General features: G+C 37.8%; 1 protein-coding gene across 1 annotated transcript in view; it reads left to right on the plus strand.

The window, feature by feature from the left end:
- Window positions 1-22,842, plus strand: part of ell (elongation factor RNA polymerase II) — a 37,750-nt gene that overhangs the window by 3,361 nt on the left and 11,547 nt on the right. The window contains exons 2-6 of the mRNA XM_055049346.1: window positions 9,053-9,097; window positions 19,859-19,980; window positions 20,744-20,907; window positions 21,343-21,593; window positions 21,699-21,823. Coding sequence (XP_054905321.1) covers window positions 9,053-9,097; window positions 19,859-19,980; window positions 20,744-20,907; window positions 21,343-21,593; window positions 21,699-21,823 — 707 coding nt within the window. The remainder of the gene's footprint in view (window positions 1-9,052; window positions 9,098-19,858; window positions 19,981-20,743; window positions 20,908-21,342; window positions 21,594-21,698; window positions 21,824-22,842) is intronic.

Below are 22,842 nucleotides of genomic sequence, written 5' to 3' on the forward strand. Positions count from 1 at the left end.
AAACGCTTACTCCGGTTTATTGGATCGAGTATACTGCATAATCAAATGGGTTCATGAAGGGCTTATTTTGTTAGGAGTGCTTTAAGCAATGGCATGGAAATAAGCACATGCAGGATCACCTGGAGAATAGAGGATTATGTTTGAGTCACTCTTTTCTTTTAGGTATAAGGAGTGTCTTTGGTAAAGATTTAGGAGATCTCAGTTTGCATTCCAGATGAATGTCAGTGATGGGAAAATTTATGCAAATAAGTTATTGTTTTAAAATATGTAAGTTTCATATGGGTATACATAGATGCACTACAATTTGCCTGTTTCTTTTAAAACAAATATGCTTGATTAAAGGTTATAAAGGAGAGCTTAAAATGTTTTTGAAGAATAACAAACTTACAGTATTGCATGACAAATCAACAGCATCATAGGATTTGGCTTTATGCTTAGTTGAACGTCAATAACAACCAACTTAATCACCTTACTTAGAAAGAGGCTACATGCAGTCTAAGTAAAATTAATCTCATGTTTCTTTGCAACACCCTAGACTTCAGCCTCAATTGTTTTCATTGTGACTCAGACATTTTTTTTCCTAAAGTATTTACACACCTTCAGTTTCGTCATAACCCAAACGGTGGCTGGTACCTTGCTGCAGCAGCGGGTTGGACAAGGTGGAGGGTTAAACTCTTAATTGCATCACTGTGCTGTGACTAAATATATCGTGTAGACACTGACGGAACAAGACATCATTCTTTTCTTTCAGATATTTTCAGCTTACGCCTATTTAAGCTCGCCAAATGCTAAATGCTGGCTCAGATACAGAGCTCATGCAGTTTGCTTATTGGCTTCAGAACATTTCTCATGTTGTTTCTGGACGTTGCGCAACATCCACCCAGCAGCCATGGCGCTGTCTGTGTAATGAGTGCTTCCTGTAAGAGACTTGACTATCAGCTGGGTTCCTCTCTCTGCACATTTGAGGACAAAGTTAACCGGAGCTCCTGCTGTGGGACTTGGAGCCCAACACTCACTCTTCCTTTTAATCATGTTTGGGTTTTTTTTTTTTTTTTTTCCTTTAACCGGGTGTGACGCAAGTGAGGAAATGAGTAATTCTGCTACCAGCGTCATCCAGAATGGTTTCTAGAGAGCGGAGTTTTTAATAACGCCTTGGAAAGCCGTTGTCGATTGTATTGAGAACGGAGTGTGATTCAGCAGTGCTCAAGATGACTTGTTTTTTGATATAAAGAAGCAAAATTTCAGCTGGCATTTGCAAGTTTTTCAAAGTTTAATTATTTCCTAATTACTGGAATTGTTGTCTTGCAGCCTGAAATATGGGACTTGGTTGACATGTTTCTTCATCTTTTCATACAGAGCGCACAAAATGTGTTTCTGCCAAATTGTGTCAGCAATTGAGTGTAGAAAATGTCAGACTGAAAACCACTGACCCCTATAGAAGTATACACAAGCAAAAACAAGCAAACCTGCTCCCAATGTTTAGGCAATACACATGTTTATTCAACACAAATAACTCGGTGTGAAGTAAGACTTAGATTAATTTTGTCAAACTATCAATCGTATACGAAGCCAAACTTGTGACCCTAAGGTGAATTGGTGACAGACTCCTGAGCTTAATATTGATGTTTTAGACTGTTTTTGATGTCCTGAGTCTACTTTTGATTAATATTTTCACTGAAGTTTTCAGCAGTTTGCTGTAACTATAACATAGTTAATGACAGGGTTTTGCACTGTTTAATTAAAACCTTTAAAAATAGATGAGATGAAAATTTTACCATGCGATTAATCAAGTTTTGATCCATGAAAGTGATAAGTAAAATGTAATTTTATGCTAAAATAAGGTTTGCTTCAAGACAAGCATGGTTCTTAAGCATAAAGAAAAAATACATTGTAAACAACGATATGGTTAATTCGGATGTGTTCGACAGCAGCTCTGTCGACTTTCTGTACTTTTGATAATGTTGCTGAATATTTTCTTTCGCAATGAACTACAGCAGCAGGGAAGGTTGCACCGGATTGTTTAATTTTTTCACCGTTTAATAGCTGACTGAGCTGTTATCTGAAGCAATTTTTTGCATTACAAAGTTCATGTCTTCGAACACAGTCAGTGGGCTTTTTGTGTTTTGAATATTTAAACAGATTGTCTGAACTTATGTGTTCCTGGAGGCTTACCATTTCACTGTTGCAGCTTCAGGAGCTTCATTGACCTTTTTGAAGTTGCTCTCTAACATCAGTGTTGCAGTTTTAGCACAACTAGCATATGGGATCTTTTTGCATTTCCTCTTTTCCTGTCTGTCTGATACATTTTTGGTGTAAATATTTTGTGTTGAAACCTAAATCATCATCAGATTTTATTACTGATTTACAAACCAAATTTTTGTGGCAAGCTATGGGCCCGGGCATCTATGCCCTGTCTCAACCCTCATGAGATCGGAGCGAAGTAATGAATATGGATTTTGTTGCCAAACTTTGGTTGGTCTGCCAGCACCATGGTTATTTAAGGAATGCTTATTCCTCCATCTCAGCAGATGAAAGCCAAAAATGACTCGCTAAATGTCATGGTGTCCCTCTGTCCTGTGACAGGGTTACTACAAGTGACCATGTCAACCCCGTGTCACAGCAGACTGCCTGACCTGCTGTTTCGTTTGGCAATACGTGTTTCCAGAAACACACATTTCCTTAGAACAAGCAGCAGTATACAGCTAGTGAAGCTATTTGGAGCTTTATATGTCTATAACCTTCAGATGAAAAAATGTTTTATTAGCTCTAAGAGATTTCATAAAATGAAACAGAATTTGGAAAACCTTGATGGAATCCCCATTAACATGGTGCTGGATTTTCTCTGCATTTCTAAATTTGTAGGAGATTCCCTTTTAAGTTAAAAAAAAAACTTTAATACAGATGTAACAGTTATTTTTGTGACTGTTTTCAAGCTAATGACATACTCTTTAGGTCCGTAGGGAGCCTATACTCCATCTTGTTTTCACTCACATTTTGTCAGAAAATGCATCACAATAAAATTTGCAGTATTCTTATGAAGATATTCAGTAAGTTTAAATAATGCTTACAATGCTGGATTGCTTATATTTTCAATGTTTCTTTTTTTTTTTTTTTGCTGGATTAAAATGCTTTTTGAGATTGTGGACAACTATATAAAAGCAGGTTGATGCACTGCAATATCCATTAACCTGAGTTATATCATTATTCTCACCTAGACCTATGTTGTAAAGAATTTCCTTTCAAATGAGGGTAAATATGTTTTTATGATATAAAGGCCCTGCAGAAGTGAACAGAATGTCAAAAGTATAAAATAGTCTACATTAGTGTGTTTAATACTTGTTCTTGAGTAACGCTTAACTCACAACACTAATGCACTCTGCAATTTCACATTTATTGTTAAATTCTACATTTTGTTCCAGCAAACCTCTGTTTCCGCAACAATAGAAGGGAGTAATGTGTTTCTTTTAGAGGAGCATCTGACTAGGGAACTCGCTTCTTGCTCCTAACAATATTTGCGTGTGAAACAGTTTGTAGAAATCATTGATTACTTTTGAATTTATGTGTGCTGCTACTCTTGTATTGTCTTGCGACAAAAACAGCAGCTTAGTGTTTGCTGGCCGGAGGTGTTTTCTTTTGTCCCAGTTGCGCAGGTACGTTCTCCGTTTTTCTGAGATGGTTGTTTATGATGCAAGTGGCTCTTGCCAAACAGGAATAGAAGCAGTGAGTCCGACAGCGCCTTTGTTCTAAAAAGCACAAACCCCCCCGCTGAGTACAACAAGAGAATGAATATTTAGGAGAAAATATTGCAGAACTTTTCAGAACCTGAAAATGACACAGTTGAGGTCAAATGTGTTCGACGTTGTACATATTAAATCCACAAATCCTCAAGACTGCTCTTCTGCTACCACTTATTTAATGAAAGCATATTTTCTTTGTTGCAACGTCAACATAGGAAATGTGAGTGCAGTGTGATTGAAGCAGCAGTATTAAAGCCATTACAATTCATGCTGATTACAGAACAGGTTACACACCAGCCTAACTATTGCATACCACTCCTCTCTTCCTACAAATCAACCTGCAGTTCTCAAGCTGCTGTCCTCGAGGGCTGGAGTCCTGCAACTTTTTAATATGACCCTTGTCCTACACACTTGAATCAAATGGTCCAACTGCCTCACCAGCTTGCAGCGAAGCTCTGCTAATGAGCTAATATTGGAGCCAGGTGTGCTGAACCAGACATCTAAAGTCGAAGGACTGGCTCTTGAGAAATGCAGTTTGAGACCCCTGCTTTAAACGCTTACCAGGCATTGTATTAGGTACATCTAATATAGTGACAAAATAGGACTTTTATGTATCTTCCAGGCACTTAGTGCAGTTTTATAGAACAATCAAATAGCTAGGTTACTTTCAATTAATATGAGAATGTTGAATCAAAAACAACTTAAAGGTAAACTGACTTAGATTGATAACAATATGATGCTTTGAAATTGGCGTCACTCTTTTTAAGATCCTCCTACCCTTTCCAATATTGTAGCTGCAGCACGTCATCACAACAATTCTTCTCCATTGATGACGTTTACAACCGTTCTTGAGCGTGTTGTAGGTGTTTGCTAATTGCTGATGGTAGAGCTGATCCAAGTTCTGGGTGAATGGATGGCGCGTCGTACGAATAGGCGTTAAGATATCGTCGAATGAATACCATGGGAAAGTATCAAGAATACCATTTCAGAATGCACACTGGTAAATTAGTACCAGTCAGATATTGTTTATGCACCACACCCTACCCAAGTAATTGATGCTGAAAATGATCATCCCTTTTAAGACTGCAGTGAACCCATTGTCTGACTGTGGCTTCCAGCAGGATAATGCACCAGGTCATTAAGATCACATCCTCTCAAACTGCTTTTTGGAACATGACAGGGAGGTTGCTGTACTTAGACGACCTACACTCTCACCAGATCTCAGTTCAACAGAGCATTTTTGAGGATGTGATGCAATAGGAGCTGGAAAAACATGGACTAATCTACAGCAACTGCATGGGACTCTCTTTCCAAAATCAACCAGAATCCCAAATAGAGCATTTTTAACACCCTGTTGAATCTATGCCCCTTAAAAACAAGACATTTAAATGCAAAATGGGTTCCAGAATAGTACAAATATGGTATTCATAGTAAAGTGACCAAAGAATGTATGATGCTGTTTGTTTATGTTGAGTTTTCTGGTCTATCTTGTTAAAAAAAAAAAAAATTCTCATGTTTTTCAGCTTTCTCAAGATAGATAGATAGATAGATAGATAGATAGATAGGTGAAAAAAGTGAGATTTTTTTTCACAGCATCACCCTTTCCCTTAAAACTTTAGAACTGTAAAGATAATATAAATCTGCTTTTTGTAAACTATCTTGTTTCTGTTTGTAAATGTCATTTTAGAAGCAGCTTGTGAGGTGTGTGTGTGTCACACACACAACATAAACTGATCTTACTCTTACAGCGAACAAAGGGTGCATACATCTTAAAGTAATGCCCTCATTTGAAGCACAAGATCAAACGTACTGATGCATTCATCAGTAAAAGACATGAAAAGCTTCAAAGGATGTCTTCGTAGTGTTGAAGAGCCAGCTCCTGTAAAAGCACCAATAACTGGGTCCAATAAAGCCAACATCTGTTACTTGGGCTCATAATCTGAGCTATGTTAAAGGGCCAGAGCGGAAAGATATAATCAGCAATGAAGAATGCTCTCTGAACATATAGACACTGTCATTTCACCCTTGTAGAATGCAGGCTGCTCCTTCCAGTTCTTTAATCTTAGACAAATTTAACATCTCAATGTGGCAGTGATGCTAAATAGATACCTGATAATTTCAGCTCATGTACCTGTTTTGGCCATTCTTTTGCCTCTTTCCAATCGAAACACAAAAAGGACTCCCATAAATGTTAGGATTTTTGGCTTTTTTTTTCTTTCTTTGTTTGGTTTGTTGTTAAGGTATTAGAGGGATGATTGAAGTCATTGTTTTTTACTACTGTCATCAAAAATCATTGAGGTTCAAGATTGTCCTCTCATTTTTTTTCTTCATATAGAGCCAGCTGCTTTTCCAAAATAACGAAAATATGCGTTCAGAGAGAAAGTGTTGGTGAAATGGACAACACGTTTTTAAGCAGGGTTAGTTTCAGAACGGTGAGCTTAGCAGCAAAGAGGAGCCTTGTGAAGCTGATCCCCACTGTGTTGCTAGTTGGCTCTGACTGGGAGCGTCCACAGCCCTGGTCGGTGATCAGCACCCAGTCTCTGTCACTAAGGTTAGCCCTGTGGAACATTCTGGGCTCAGGTCCCAGAGAATAGTGACATGTCAGCAGCCCATTGAAATGAACAGGCTGAGGGTAGCACTATGTTAGCAGTGTTACCAGAGCGACGGGGGGAGGTGTTGGGTGGGGATGGCTAAAATCTGCAATGTTTAAAATTTCAGGAATAGTGAGGCGCTTTGTCAGTCTGAGCGAGCACATTGCATGAGGAAATGAAACGGTCTCTTTCTGTAAAGCTTGTGAACTGGAGCAATTTTTCCTTTTCCCCCCTGTTTTTGTTGTTTTTAGTATGTGTGTCAGACAAAGTGGTTCTGTGTCTTTTATAATGTCCAGCATGTACCACACAGCTGCCAATTAAACCTCCACTTAAATCTTAAGAGTTTCTGAAAATGTACTTGCACATAGTTGCTAGTTTGACTTTATGCAGCCAATGACAAAACTTTCCCTTGAGATGCTTATTGTTGTGTCTTAGTGCATCTTCTCCTTCTTAATAATTTCTTAATTAATCCTGGCATTGAAATATTTTCTATGAAATCATTTTACTTTCAAGTTTTACTACTTTAAAATAATATACTTATTCATGTGTTTTTGTTGCTTCAACCTCTAAAATATCAGGTGTTAAAGCAAATTAACATGTTTTATAAAGTCTAATTTCATAAATAAGTAACTTAAATGTATTGTGAAATTTGGTTTAAAGCTGCTTACAGATTTAAGCAGAGAATTACTAATGTTGAAAATAAGTGGGATAACTGTCCAGATATTTTGTCTGTTTTATCAGGGTAATGCAACAGAAAACGTTGGGCTTTTACTGTGAAGTTAAGTAATAACTGAACTAGATATTGCATCGTCTAGAGGAACTTTATGACCTTTATGATTGGGTGAAAAGGTTTGTAGGTGTTTCTCAAAAGACATTTTAGAAGCCCTATTTGGTATGTATTGTGGAAGCCCATTTCTCAGAAAACATTTTTCCTCATAATTATGAGACTGTATCTCATATCGCTTAGCTATGCCGTTATCATGACTTAAATATTTTATCCTCAAGATAAATTGTTTCATATCCGACAAAATATTTTTGTTGCATTTAATATAAACAATTCAATAACTGCCTGTATGCATGAAACAAAGTCACATCTTAAACAATTATGTTCTTAATTCTAGACAGACTCAGGGTTTCCCCAAGTGCATTTATTATTAGTCACCAGGTTTTACATTTTTAACACAGAGACAGAGTGAACTGTTCTACCACTCGTACTACTGGGCTCAGCAGGTTTCCTAGGGGAAACCCTGCAGAGCATCAGACTTTTATTGTCTGTGGTTATCCCCATACAGACCAGATGGCTTGTGTGAAATACAAGAAAGAATCATCTCTGTTTAAGAAAAAACATTAAAAAAAAAAACTTTGCTCCGATGTGTTTATTGGCATTACATTATGGCTTTTGTCTTGAGTGTGAGATCATAGAAAATGACATTAAACTATTGTTTGTCAAAGCGGGTATGAAATGTTCCTGTGACTGACACAACTTGACAGTCGGTGCAAAACATTTCACGAAGAATGATTCAATTTATTACCTTGATAAAGTAGTATTGCACAACCAAAACTGCTAATGTACAAAATGGGGTCATGCTCCTTGTCCTCTCAGTCAGAGGTCCATTGTTTTCTCATTAGTTTTGATTTGTAACAAATGGCTGCATATTTGTTTATGCAGCAAAATATCTCGTCTCCAACTCTTTAGAAATGTCTTCCTTTCTGGAAGACCGAATGTAAAACTGGTGCAATGGGTGCAACAATACCTTCAAAGAGTGATCTTTTCCCAGTTAATTAGGTGACCATGCCTTTGAAATGGGGAACATTTAAATTCAGATATGATCTTACTTTTAAATTTGTCATTGTGTTATTTAACAAGCTAAGCCCAAATCTAAAATTGTGACTAGAGAAGCAAAGGAAACTCTATGACCCAGTGGACTGAAGGATCACCTCTATCAGCCTGAACATATTTGCTCTGTATGACTTGACTATTATCTTGAGATTGTCTCCTTATAAATTTGTTTCCAGTACATCTGCTCTTTTTTTTTTTTTAGTATGACTTGCACTGAGGTTTCTCCAGGTCCCTCACAGGTTTTTCAGTCCAAATTTTGGACTTTGACTAGACCATTGGAAAATGTTGACTTTTTTTTATCTGATGGGCTACATTGGACCTGTTGCATGAGCCAGTGCTGGCGTAGCTTTAGTTGTCACAGATGGCCTTACCTTTGACCAGAAATTAATTAGTTGCATTCACAACTGGCCCTGCACTGGAAGGTGCTGCTGTGGCTGCAGACGACTCTCTGAACCAGCTGTTCCAGCACTAAACCTGATTGTTGGCGTGAGGCGTTTTTGTTATATGATTATGTGCCTTATGACCAATCTTCTTCACTTTTTGTATTTATCACATAAATGTTGCAGAGGTCTCACAGTTTCAGCTCTGCCAATCAAACCATATTTAAGATCTTTATGTTAGTGAATTGTTTTAATTGTAATGACACAGATTTTAATGTAAGCTGATGAAATTTTGGTAGAATGCTAGCAATCAGGGCCTTTTTTTTCTTCTCCAGTGCGCAGGTGTGTTCATTTAGCTATTGAGTGACTGTTGAGGAGTTGATGTAATAAATTTAGCTTATTGGATCATTTAATTGAAAATATGATGTTTGAGATGTGGCCTGAGTTGAACATATTTTACAAGCCAAAATAAACCCTAGACTAATTTCTGTTTCTTTATTGCAGGTCCTGTCACAACAGCCATTGATCAGATTTAATGGAAACCAAGGGGTAAGCAAACAATCTTTTACTACCTCAGCGCAGCCATTCATGCACGTGTTACAAAGCATTGTTTCTTAATATAATATTGCTCCGGAGGCATTACAGTTAACCTGCTGAATTTGTTTTATATTTATTAGTGTCAAAATGCATGTTTGAGATGCAGCTTAGTTTAAGATTTTATCATTTTGATGCTGACGCACACACACAGTGCTGTAAATTCATGTCCACCCACTCCCCAGTGTTTCATTTCTTAGAAAGCAAAGCAACAGAAGCTCACATTGTTTTCTTAAATTATTGCTTTACTGTTATTTGTTCTGTCTTATTGCCTGCATTTTGCTTTTTTTTTTTAAAGCTGTTTCTTTTCCTTTGGTTTGCAGGACTAGCCATATTTATGGTCAATATTAAAAACTGTGGCATTAAAATGTACTAATCTATAATTGCAGTGCTATAATCTCAAACAGAAAGAGATTTTAGCTTTAATTCACATATTTTTGTTCAGTGAGAAAAAGAATCCCAGTATAAGAAATGAGAATTTATTAATATTCACTAGTAATGCAGACCCTTTGATTTCTTCTCCTCAGCTAAACTCACATGTTTCTATTGGATTTGACTTAAATCATTATCTTGTGGTGATTTTTATCTTAACCACTTTGACTTAGTGTGTCCTGGTATTTCAAACAGGTCATTTCTATTAATGCACTCTATGAGTGTGGTTCTCCCACATCTTACAAAAACCACCCAACCCCCATATATTAAAATTAATAGGTCATTTCTGTATTTTTTAGTTTGAGATTATTTGAGATGTTTTCCAGAGATGTTTTAAAGTTTAGTGGGGTTTCAAACCAATGTGGCCAGAAGTTTGAGTTTGATCAATAAATGCTTTTTAATTTATTTTTTGTTTGTGTGACCATATATTTTTGCGACTTATGTTCCTTTCCCGATGTTTTCTTTGGTCAGTGGATATATAGGCTGAAGGACGGATCATCTTTGAGTTTTTTTTTTCCTTTTGGTCAGCATACTTGGCATACTCATGTTTCTGTCCATTATAGGAGTCATTGTATGGCTCTGTGAAATTTGACCATGAAGCATCCATCACATCCGTCTCTGGAGAAATGCTAGGATTCTCTGGATTGTCCTTTTTTTTGTCTCTTTTTTTCAATTTATGTTTAAATCTTGGAGCAGGCTTATTTGCCTGTGTGGTACTTTCTATAGAAATAAAGTCTATTTTAACTCTCCAGGAAGAAATCTGAGTAGTTATGCAGAGTTTTCACACAGTGAGAAAAATGATTGGCACAGAAGCAAAAAAAAAAACTAATTGTACAGACTGAAAAGGGCAAATAATATTTATATAATTAAACACTGAAGCAAGGCTTATGTTCGCTCAACACACCTGCTTGCTTTGCTTCTTCTACATTAAAAGCAGGTCAGTGAAAGCATAAAGTTGACTCACTGACAAGTGATAATGGATGTATTAGACAGGGGGTTTTATGTTCGTGTATTAATGCATCTTTATTCCTGCAGCTGGTTGCTGCTAATGTGTCAAGAAAACTAACCATACAGTTGTGCAAGTATTGCTGTATTGGGTAGTAACGATATTCGCAAAGAGACAAAACAAATGGTTAACGTGCGTGGGCGTGCTCAGTCTGACATGGGTCCTGGGTTTATTTGCTCTTCTGTTTTGCAAGTGTTCAGGTTAGTTTGACATGCTCTTGGCTGGCACAGCTGGTGATTTCCTATATCCAAACACTCTGCTGGTAATGCAGCCGCATCCGGAATATTGTAATTATAGGCTTCTTGTGGTTCTCATTCCAAGAACCTCAGAAACTTCTAACATGTCTGTACACGATGATGTTGCATATATGGAAAGGTATAATTTTACTCTGCTACATTGCATCTCCTGCACTGATTGGCCCAACTCAGACTATTACTTGCAACTGATGATTTGACTTTACCTTGACGTATGTCATCAAGTGTGGTAATAGAAAATCGTTGAAGCTCAGGTAACATTTTCTGATTCATACATAAATGACTTAGTATGAGAATAATTAGGATGCATTCTCGTGAGGATCTGGTGAGGTGTTTAGACCTCGACATTCATTCTTATGTTAGAATATAAATTGGGATGGATGCAAAGAATTCCCGTGGAGAGGGAAGGAAGTGTCTATGAGACAAGCTGAATATTTATGTTCAGAGATGAGAAAAACCTAAACCTTTTGGAAATCACACACTCCCTGCTGATTTTTAGGTGCATCCCACTTAATTTGCATACCATCCAAAAGTAAATGTATTTCTGTAATTCAGTTAAACCCGAATGTTTATATATCTTCATTACAAACAGCGTAGTATATTTTTATGCTAGCATTTGCTGAGTAGCTTTATGGAAACGCTGATTTCAACAGTGAGGTTGACAGCAAACTGATCAACCTCACTGTTGTTCAGGGATTTTATCAAGAGGAAGCTGAGGGTCATCCGATGTACTGAAGGCTGCTACTAAAGCAACCTGGGCTTCTTTAACTCTTTTGCAGAGCCACAAGCTCATTGTCTCCAGGCTGTGCTGCACGGATGCACTAATTCATCTAAACAAGCCCTGACCAGTTATTAACTTCATAAACTGAGAAGTACATGGACCAACCTTTCAGTAGAGCCACATTCTTGCATTAAAATATTTAAACTTTTTTTCTATAAACTTTAAGGTTTAGTCATCAGAAATATCAAACACTTCTAACTCAATCTCTGTGCAACAAAAGTATGTAATATATATTTATTTTCCTTTTTGAATTGATTCACTTGAATGAATGAACTTTTCTGTGATGCTTTAATTTATTGCGAAGCTCTGTTACAGTGACAGGTTCAGATTTCTGCTAACGAGGAAAAAAACGTGAAATGCCAGTCACTGTTGACCAGACCTGCAGAATGAGCCATTTACAATTTTGGAATCCTTTTTTGGGGAAACTATGCAAGCAATTTGAAAGAGAAAATTACTAGGAAGGACATTGAATGAACCATCTGCCTACCAAAAGCTTGCTTTCACTATTCAGATTAATGGAGGGAAGCCTGCTTTCAGTTTTGAAGAGGGTGTTTGTTGAAGGGAAGCTGTTCCTTGCTAGCTGTTGGCCCTTTTCCACCAGTACAGACACTGTTTCGTAGGTGGGATTCATGATACATTTATTGCAGTTCAGAAATGTGCAGCCTGTTATTTTAAAAGGTAAATTGTATCCCTTAGTTATACCTTCATCTTCTTATTCCTTTACTTCATGCTGAAAAACTGCTCACATTTTCTGGTACCTCATTTATTTTTTAATTCTTCTTTTAATCAGCCTGTCTGTCCAGAAAATGTGAACAGAAAATTCAGCCTCAACTTTACCTGTTTTTACCAGTTTTGTTAAAGCCATGTTGTTTTTATTTTTTTAAATTCCCTTTACTTAACCAGGTAAACCCCGTTGAGATCTCGATCTAATTTTCAAGATGTTGCAGAAAGTCCTTCGTTATTTAGCTTTTAGAATCCTCCTCTAGTGACATACAGTGCTGTCTTTCACATGCTAATACTGTGTTGCAGAGCTTATTTATCATCTGCCTGCATCATTCGTGCAGGCAGAAGATTTTATTGATGCCGCAGGCTTGCCCAGGAAAATATTTGTTGCTACTAGTTCAGAATGCCAGAAAGAAGTGAGAAAGTGGCTAAATTATACAACAGATGGTCTGGCTGTCACAAGATCCCACTTTTCATTCAGTCAGATTCATTCATCTAGTACAACTCTCTCTCTCTCTCTCTCCCTCTCTCTCTGAGCTCTGGTGAAGCTTTCACAAATTTATTTTAGAGTGAAAAGATTTAAAACATGGAATCCATTTAAATCATTAATAAAAGTAATGGCTATGCAATGAAAGCTGCTTGTAAAATTAAGATTGTTTTGCACAAAGCATAGGTTGATGTCTTAGCTTTGGTAATACTTTTACAATTAGAAGAACAACAATTGATTAAAAAAAATCAAGAAGTATTTAATGAGCCTACTTATGATTTTAGTAAGTAATCACAAGATAAATACAAGAGAAATAAAAAACATATAAATCTTCTAAATCTTGTCTAAATCTTCTGTACAATACTTACTATAGAGTATAAGAGGAATTTTGAAATAAATAACATTTGAAATATCAAAGCTGAATAAAAATCTGCCTCATCAGGTGTTCACTGACATCTCAACAGTTTTAAGAAAGGGGCTTGCAGTCTGATTTTAAAGGCTGAGGCAAATGAGGGAAAATTCATTGTTTTGGAACCATTTTTGATCAGTTGGCTGCCCAAGCCAGAACTGGCAGGCGGGAATGGGAATAGAGGATGCCTTCTCTGAATCAGACACAGCTGTTTAATTTTGCAGAACTTGTGTTTTGGCTATTGGGTTCGGCTCTGTTAGTCAGGAGATCACTCAGAAACTGGAAAGCTGTTAGTTCTGGCTCAGTTCGTTGGACGCTTGGGTTTTTTCCCTACTTTACATTTGAAACTGTTGAAGAAAATCACTGAGAAATCCCAACTCTATTGGAGGTATAGAGGAAAAACAGCTTCCAACAACAGCTTTGCTGGAATTAACAATTACATCGTATGGTGAAAACACTTTCTTTTGCATCCACATCTCACCATGTTGAACAAATTTTTTTGTTCGTTTTGAACCTTTTGTTGGTTGTGTTTGTCTGCTTTCAAGTCTCACCTAGAGGTGGAGTTTTGAAGGAAAAGAGTCATCCCAAGGTGCTGATAAGCCAATTAGAAGCTAGCTTTAAATATTGTGCAAATCACTGCTTGGTGGAAATAGTTAAAAAAAAAATTCTGTCCTCTAACTAGTGCAGAAGTCTCGGACTTCAATTCTCAGGAGCTTATGTACCACAATGTTTAGATGTACTGAATAGCCCCATGAGCAGGAGATGAGGATATACAGAGTCCTGCTAATAAATGAATTATTTAGACTCAGATCTGAGTCGCATTTGAAAGCTGCTGGACACCTTGTTTTATACCCCGGACTGGAGCGAGAACAAAAATGTGAAAGTTAGTATCTGCTGGTTGAAGCTTTATTTTCAAAATTTCCAAAGTGTAACCACCTTGCTAAATAAGAAAAATGGAAGTTTGCTTTCAGATTCTGCTAGATTCATGAAATTAACCAATCATGATCTTTTTCAAAAGCTTTTCTGAATTGGTAAAATAAGATCCTTTGGATACTGAGAGGCATCTACATAGATTATTTTTAGAACAACCCTTCAAAGTCATAGAAAACACAAATATTTTCCCTCACTCCCTTTACAAGGCTTAAAAACTTGTGCTTAAATGTCCAGCAAAGATATTTTAAATCGCCCTAGAGGAAAGCAGTTGCATGAGGTGAAAGGTCAGATTGTGTCTGTTCATGTTTACTAAACTTTTACTGACTGATTCTTGGTCATTTTAGTCAAGTTAGACATGTTGTCTTCCTGCTCAGGCTTTTTAGAGTCACACGTATGATATCTGTGATATACATGTGATATGTGATATTATGTATCTCATAATTTGTACCAGATTGTGCACTGCTTTCATAATAAGTTATTAGACCATATTCCTACATCCAAAAACATGACCATTACAGCTCAATCTCTGCCTGTAGTGTTTTTGTGATTTTTATTTCCTAGTCCTCCCCAGTCCTATGAAGCACGAGATGACCTTTTTAAACTCCACTTCAGTGGCTGCTCTTAGATATGTTTTTTCTTTGCTTTGTTTTTACCATTTCCACACTCTTGGGTCTGGGTTTGTCGGTAACAAAACCAGTTTACAGGTCTGAATGCTTTCAAAGGTCACACTGAAAGGCTGGATTTTTTTTTGTGTGTGTGTAAATGATGCTTTTTTTTTAGTTTTTTTTTTTCTTTTCAGAAAGACTTCAATGCAGTTGCAGTTATATCCATCTAGATTATATCTTGGCAGGCTGCTGCTAAAGAGGGAGTTAAAGTCATTGTTATATTCTGACTAAATGTTTTTCATTCTTTTTGCCAATACATATCAGAAATCTAATTTAAGTTGAAGTACAGTAGATATTATAATTATCAAACTGCAAGAGCTTGTTTTTTGTGGCCTCTTTAGCCACAATCTGTGTCAGTTTACACAAATATCACTATGCAGTTGAATCATATTTCATCGGTACCCACACGAACAGACTTTAGTGGCCCAGTTACACAGCTCACCTACATGAGAGGAATGCTGTCTTGCTTTTAGGTTAAAAGGAGCTCTTCAACTTGGGTTTTCAGTAAGAATCCCTCTCTTTTCTAGGCACTTCACTCTTATTTTGTATGCACGCTCAGAGTGGGTTCAGCTATGATGTTTGTTCAAGTGAAACCTGAGCCATTTGGTGCGGAGGAGCCTCTTCTCGCGGTGTCATCCTCTACAGTGTGTCAGTGAGCCAGCTTAGTCACACCCCTGTGCCCTGGTTTTCAGTCTGTTCCTCTGCCTCCTAATTGTATCTGGACTAACGCAGTCAGCTCAGCCTCGCTCTTCATCTGTCTTTTCAAATAAGTGTTAAACATGGAGCAGATTGCACTTTTACCTTTTTTTATCCTCAATGTTGTTGATCTTTTCCTTGCAAATGTTAGATTTTTCCAGGCTCTTTTTTTTTCTATCGTAATTAAAATCATGTCATTAAAAAAACAAAAAAAAAAAACAGTTATGTTCAAAGGTTTGAAAACACCTCGGTCTATAAAAAAAATTCATTGCCCATCATGCTTTAAGTCACTTTCGCCTAATTTTTGGAAATCTGTGTTCACTTTTCAAACTTTCGTGCCTGATGACAAACTGACCTGAATCAAGATTTCTCCAACATAGAACCGGTCTTACAACACAACATAGGTTAAACAGACCTCAGAAAGCAACACATCATGTCCTAAATTAAAGAGATGCAGGAACAAATAAGAATCAGAGTTATTGATGAGTTTAAAAAGCAATTCTTAAGATATTTGGGCTCACCTTCCCAGAGCAATGGTCTTTATCTGCAAATGGAGATTAGGCTGGACCGTGCTGAACTTTCCGAGGAGACAATGGACTACTAAAGGACAAATAAATGCCTCAAAGCACTACAGGTCTTATTTGCCAAATTTAAAGTTTGTCTAACTTTGATTCAACAATAGAAATTTACACAGAGTATCAAACCGATGATCAAAAACAGCAGGGGTGGAGTGATGATGTGATGTAATCAATAGAAAGTTAAGTTTTTGTCTCTTATCAGGAATATTATCTGGGAGAATGTCCAGCAATCTGCTTCTAAACTTTTATATGTTATCAGTAATCCAGAACCCACCAGTAAGATCCACCTGACTTTGATTGGCCTTGTTAAAGTTTGGACTTCAATCAACATCCTGCAGAATGGCCTTAAACAGGCCACTTTAAAATTCCCCAGTATTGCTGAATTAAAACAATCCCATAAAGATTGGAATGAAATCCCTCCACCATTGCTTCTACTTACAAAAATTAGATTTAATTTGTGACAGGAAGTTTTATTGTTTGAATGAAACTATTTTGGACACTTTTTACCTGAATAAATTACATCACCAATTAATATTTGCTCTGTGTAATTTCGATGCTTTTCTTGCTCTAAAATCGATATCAATGCCATAAAAATAATTTAATTATGAGATAAAGCACAAACTGATGAAATCTGTGTCAGAAAGAGAGAAAATAATCTTTCACAGCACTGGAGCTGTCAAGTCTCAAACCTTAGCAGGTTCCAAAACATAGTATCACCACCACTCTTCCAGCTGGATCTCAAATTTCACAGGACTCCATTATCCTGCCACTGTAAAAATGTTCATGAAGGGTGTGTGTGTGTGTGTGTGTGTGTGTGTGTGTGTGTGTGTGTGTGTGTGTGTGTGTGTGTGTGTGTGTGTGTGCATGCATGTGTGTGTGTGTGTGTGTGTGTGTGTGTGTGTGTGTGTGTGTGTGTGTGTGTGTGACTGCAGCAGTGTTTAGGTGGGTGGTACGTGTTTGCCGGGATCTGAAGTCTCTCAGCAGAACATTGCCCCCAGCACTATTCTCATTATTATGCACTCCATGCATCTGAATAGTGTTCCTTACAAAAAGAAGTGTAATTACAATCATAACAATGCCGTCCACATCGATAAACGATAAGAATCTCCAAATTGAGGCCAAGCATGCACTGCGTGTGCCAGCTACTTCCTCTCCCAAAAATAGACTGGGTATGTTCTTCAGACAATCAGAAGATCAACCACCGCTAAGAGAGCCGGTTTTGTGTGTGCGTGTGTGTGTGCAAGGCCAAACATTGGTCTCTCTTGTGACAACATGACAAAAGGCAATAACTTTAAAAGAGGGCATTAGTGTAATGAGTTACATGTCATTGTCTCCCCTTCTTACTTGCATGCATTGCCCTAATGCCTTCACTGAGATTGGAAGCAAAGGATTACTTAATTTTAGATGGTAGTTTCACTGTAAAGAAGCACAGATTAAAGAAATTTCAGAGAACAGCTGAAACAACTTGATATGATTACGTTTATTCTTTTAAATAAGAAGTAGATCAAATGGATAAGAGAACTGAACAATAATTATTTGTATTTTGATTTTCTGGCTGTTTCTTTAAGTTGCTATTTTTAAATTGATTTTACCTAAATGGACTAGGTAATAATACCATATTGCATCTATACCACTAGATAGATTCACACATTTACTGCACTTTTTTTTTTATAGTTTTACCGTCTACAGGACATTGTCGTTTTTTTCTACATAGATGGTTTCTCATAACAGAGAGAAATAGGATAAAGCAGCAGCTTTGCTGTATTTCATTCAGCATTCCTGTTATCTACTGAAGATCTCACTCTCTCATAGCCTGAGTGAACTGCAGACATGTTAACTTATGTTCCTCTGACATCATTTTACAATCCAATTCCAAAAGTCTTTTCAGTAATAAGCTTTTCTTTTATTGGGGTTACGCTTTATTTTCCCCAGCGGTGTCTGTCACGTTTGGAGTAAACTATCATCTCCTTTCCATAACTTTTTCTCTCAGTCCTCCTCTGCTTCTAAATGTGATACTGCAGACCATAAAACCTTCTGTGAGCTACCAAGCTCTGTCGAGGTGAGCTGCGGTACAAGCACAGCTCTTTGCAACTCATCCTCTGCTCTCACATCTCTGAGATCTTCTTTAAACAGAGCAGAGCGGCCCGCATCTTGACCACATGTCACTTCTAGCGCAGACAAAATCCACTGAGTCACATCCTGAGCTTCTTATACAGGTTAGGCTATTACCAGTGAACTGCTGACTGGTCATGCGGACCCGTGTTAGGAGTCCGAAAGTATCTAATTGGCTGCTGCTTCTGTGTGCTGTTGAACTGGATCAGTGTGATGCAGTGATGGCCCACGAATTCAGCTAGCCAGCCAATCTCACACACAAACCCTGAATGGAAGCTAAAATGAGAGGCTTTAAGGTCACCCTTTTTTCCTCTGCCTCTGCTCCCTCTTCTACATGGCTTTGAAAAGGCTTACCAGCATGCAGTGTCCAAATTTCTGCTGCTACATTTCAAACTTTTTCTTCCACTTAGAAACCACCAGTCAGCTTGTTTGTCGTTGTGTTTTTAAGAAGAAGGAGGTGGAATTTGAAAATGGTTATAGCATTTATTTTCCAAATGTAAAGAGATCAATGCTGGAGAATTGTAATTGGGAGATTAGAGCCCAAAGTTTACAAAAATTACTGGAGTTTTATGTCTTGCATGAACGCATGTTAAATTTATAGCTACAGATCATGCAAGAATGTGATTGTGTTATAACCCTGAGTACACAGAGACATGTAATATGATCTGAATACTTTTATTAAGCATAAAAACAAGTTATTCTTCCTACTGCAGTACATATTGAATAAATATTTTATATACAGTGGTCGACAGTGCAGCATAAATATATATCAAAATGCATTTTACGTGGAGACTGAGACAAAAGGGGGAAATTGAAAAGAAAAAAAGAGACAGGTGGGGCTTAAAGCTGAAACCGAAGCGATCAGAAAAGAGGTAAGCAGAATAGAGATTGCAAGATAACACCCTAGAAGTCTGCTTCTCTTACCTGCAGAAACAAAGAGAAAAAAAAACCCTGAGAACCACGGCGATAAACATAGCAACAATCACTGAACAGCACACAGTGCTAATTATTACAATCTTTATTTGTAACTGCAACCCAATATAGAGTGTATCTCTAAAAACCTGAATGCAAAGACCTTTGGGGGAGTGTGTGATACACTTGTGTATCTAATGTTTCTCCATACGAATGTTCATTACTGGGTGTCAGAACACAGACTTACCGTAGGTAGCTTGCCTATGGTAGCTTTAAAATGTTGATACCTTTAAAAAAAAAACGTAATGAGTGATGCACATTGATTTTTGGCAAACTATGCTTTTTTCTGGTGAATGGAAATATTTCCATATGGTCAAATTTATCTACTGATCAAAAGAAAAGTGTGATTCTTCTGTCAGGCTTAATGTTAGTGCGCAGCAACAGGGAGGGGAGGGGTCAGGGTGCCTGCTGCAGAAGAAGACCTTGATTCCACTGATCCGGCCCTGTCTATATGATACACTGTGGCATTAGATGGATTTTGTTTTTTCCTGCTATTGCAAAACATTATTTATTTTTACAAAGATTATAAAGTCATAAATACATCTTGCATAACTTTATTACTCAGTTGAAAAATAAATATATATTTCTATGATAATTGGACTCTAAATCAAGAAACGCATCTTGTTTTTTAATGCGTCCATGTTTTTTGTCTGTTCTGTCTTTCACAGAAGATTTCAATTCCACGGTCAGAAACTTCCAGCGAGCTGCAAACGTTTACTTTCGACCTGTCAAATGTGGGCAGAGATAACCCCCAGGGTAGCTTCGACTGCATCCAGCAGTACATCACCAGGTGAAGGCTAAAGCAGAATCGCGTCCCTTTTTCCCCTCTTTCAGTAAGAACTGACTTCACACAAGTTTTGAGCTGAATGAACAAACCTCTGTTAGATGCACTCGTGAACTACAGTAAGAAATGAATTTATAAGTTCAGGGGTTAAATGTACGCTCACTTGCACACTGTTTTGGCAGCAGAGAAACTACACAAGAACTAATGAGTCCAAAAATGGAGCGCATCATTAATCGAAATAAATACACTTGGATTTTAGTGCCTGAAAAGACGGGCACAGAAACAGAAAGGGGAACAATGAGAATCTTGTCATTTTCAGATTTCTGACACCAATTATTCTGAAAGTATTTTTAACATGTGGGTCAGGCGGAGTTCATTTAAGTCTCTCCCTAGATTCTAATCAGGCTTGAATTGCAGCCTGAAACCCAAATGACCGAGCTCAGCTTTTACAGACTGTGCCGGCACCATCTCATTTTCCGCCAAAGTGGAGGAGAATCAAAAAAGCAGTCGGTAAGTCAGGAAAGAATCAGATTTCATGTGGCATGAGCTGCACAGTGGGAAACCATGGCTGGCTGGAGGAAATTGGAAAAATAATCGTTGTTCCCACAGAAGGTCTATTCTTTAATGCAAAAACGTATGTGACAATGGTTTGGCTTTATTTCAATTGCCCATCAAATCAATATGTTTTTTTTTCCTCTCATACTTGTGTTTCAACTTCTCTCCTCTTCCTGCCTGTGTTTTTCTTAGCGTCTGCTCTTTGTTTTGGTAGTGAAGGGGGTATTCAGCTGGATTGTCTGGGCAGCATCCAGGACAAGATCACAGTGCGAGCCACCGACGACTCCTACCAGAAGGCCAGAGAAAGCATGGCCCAGGCTGAGGAGACGACTCGCAGTAGGAGCGCTATCGTCATCAAGCCGGGGGGGAGATATGTAGGTGAGGAAGGCTGGATATTGACTCGAACATACTGTTGCTCAGAATGCATGATGTGCTTTTAGCCTTGAGCTTCCCAAGTCTGCTAGCTTATAAGTTTGACTTTAGTTCCTGAGAAGAGGAGTCAGACCCTCCACTTAGACACCATAAACATGTCAGGAGTTAAATTACAATCAGAATGGAAGGATTTGCAAACATCCAGTGATGATGTAATTTTGCTCTTCTTGTGAACTGGTTCACCCTGGATTTGACAGGCTGTTTGAGTCAAATAACAGATGATTTTTGAGGTTGTTCCATTTACTAGCTACTTTTACAGTGCACTTCTACCGTGTAGTACTTTTTAATAAAACATTCAACTGTTCAATAACCCAAAAGGGAAAACCATAAATATTTTTTTTATATAGAAACATTACTTTTATGTGTGGCTGACATTCAAAGGTAAGAAAGTCCAGATCCGGAAACCGGCACCTGCGCTTTCAGACGTGGCCCCGTCACGGAGGACGTCTCGCCCCGTCCTCATCTCCAGCAGCACGCAGAAGAAAGCCACGACTCAGCACCGGCCTCTCCGTGAGCGCCTCATACACCTGCTGGCCCTGAAACCTTACAGAAAACCTGAACTGATTTTGAGGTTGCAGAAGGACGGCCTGTCACAGCTAGACAAAGAATCCCTGGACAGCCACCTGCAACAGGTTGGGGTTTTCATTTTCTCCACTCACTTTCATCTTCAGTGTCATTGCCCCAGATTAGTTGGTGAAGATTAGTGTATTAACATGGTACTATGTTTCTGTTCTTAGGTTGCCAATCTGAATGGGAAAGAAAATACCTTCACATTGAAGGATTTCATGTATAAGGAAGTCCAGAAGGACTGGCCAGGATACACAGAGGGAGACCAGCAGCTTCTCAAGAGAATTTTGTTCAGGTATGTCACCTTGTATTTTTTTTAGGATTGGATGTGGTAGATCATCACAAATAACTCATAATTATAAAGTATACAAAAAAGGTTCTACAGTTCTCAATACTCCTTGCAGCTAAAAATCAAAAGACTGTGTTCTGCACTTGTTTTTTACTCTGATACCTTCAAAATTCAGTGCAAGCAATTGCCTGTGTACGCTCTGAATGAACTCGAGCTTTGTGTAAAGAATATTGATAGAATGCAAGTACATCTGGATTTTAGGTCTTTTTTACCTTGTTTAGGTCAAAAAGACAAATGCAGAAAAGTTGTTTTTGACGTGCTTTGCCTATGAGGAAGAGAAACGGGAAAAGGCCGAAGGATATTGATAAGGCCTTATGCAAGCTTTGCTACACAGGGATAAATACAAAGTTGGGTAACATTTTATAGGCTGTCACTTGACCTGGTTGACAGAGTAAAGAATATAGGATACAAAATTACCAGAAACACAGAAACAGGGCAAGGCTGCGGGTGGGAAACTCATTCGTTTAAACCAGATGCTTGTTTATACTGTGGGAGAAAAAAAACCTTTCCAGTTGCCTGTTGGAAAATAACACTCTAAAGTTAATTTTATGTAAATTTCTGCAGATTTTTCTACTGCCTATTGGGTTTTACACAAAGTAAGATCATTTTTAAAAGTCATACCGCAGCTTTAAGCTCCTTGAGATAAAACTTTTTTTTTTTTTTTACATATTTGTACTTTTTTTTTTTTTTTTTACATATTTGGTCGGCCGCGTCGCTTTCTGAGGCCAGGCTGAAGTGAGGCCTCAGCTCTGAAAGCAAGACAGAAACTTGGTGCTCTTCCTTCTCCCAGTGTTTATTTTTCTTGGGTTTGTTTTAAGTTTTGTTCAAAACTTGCTGAAATGTAGTAAATAATAATGCAGATGTATTTTTAAGCAGTCAGCAAATGAAAGTTTGCAAAGGTAGCGGCTGCCCCCGAACTATCCCACTCTAAATGGATTTCTTTTTCTTTAATTCCCAGTGCATCC

The sequence above is a fragment of the Poeciliopsis prolifica genome, unplaced genomic scaffold (assembly GCF_027474105.1).
Source record: "Poeciliopsis prolifica strain line A6 unplaced genomic scaffold, Auburn_PproV2 SCAFFOLD002, whole genome shotgun sequence".
Taxonomy (NCBI): domain Eukaryota; kingdom Metazoa; phylum Chordata; class Actinopteri; order Cyprinodontiformes; family Poeciliidae; genus Poeciliopsis; species Poeciliopsis prolifica.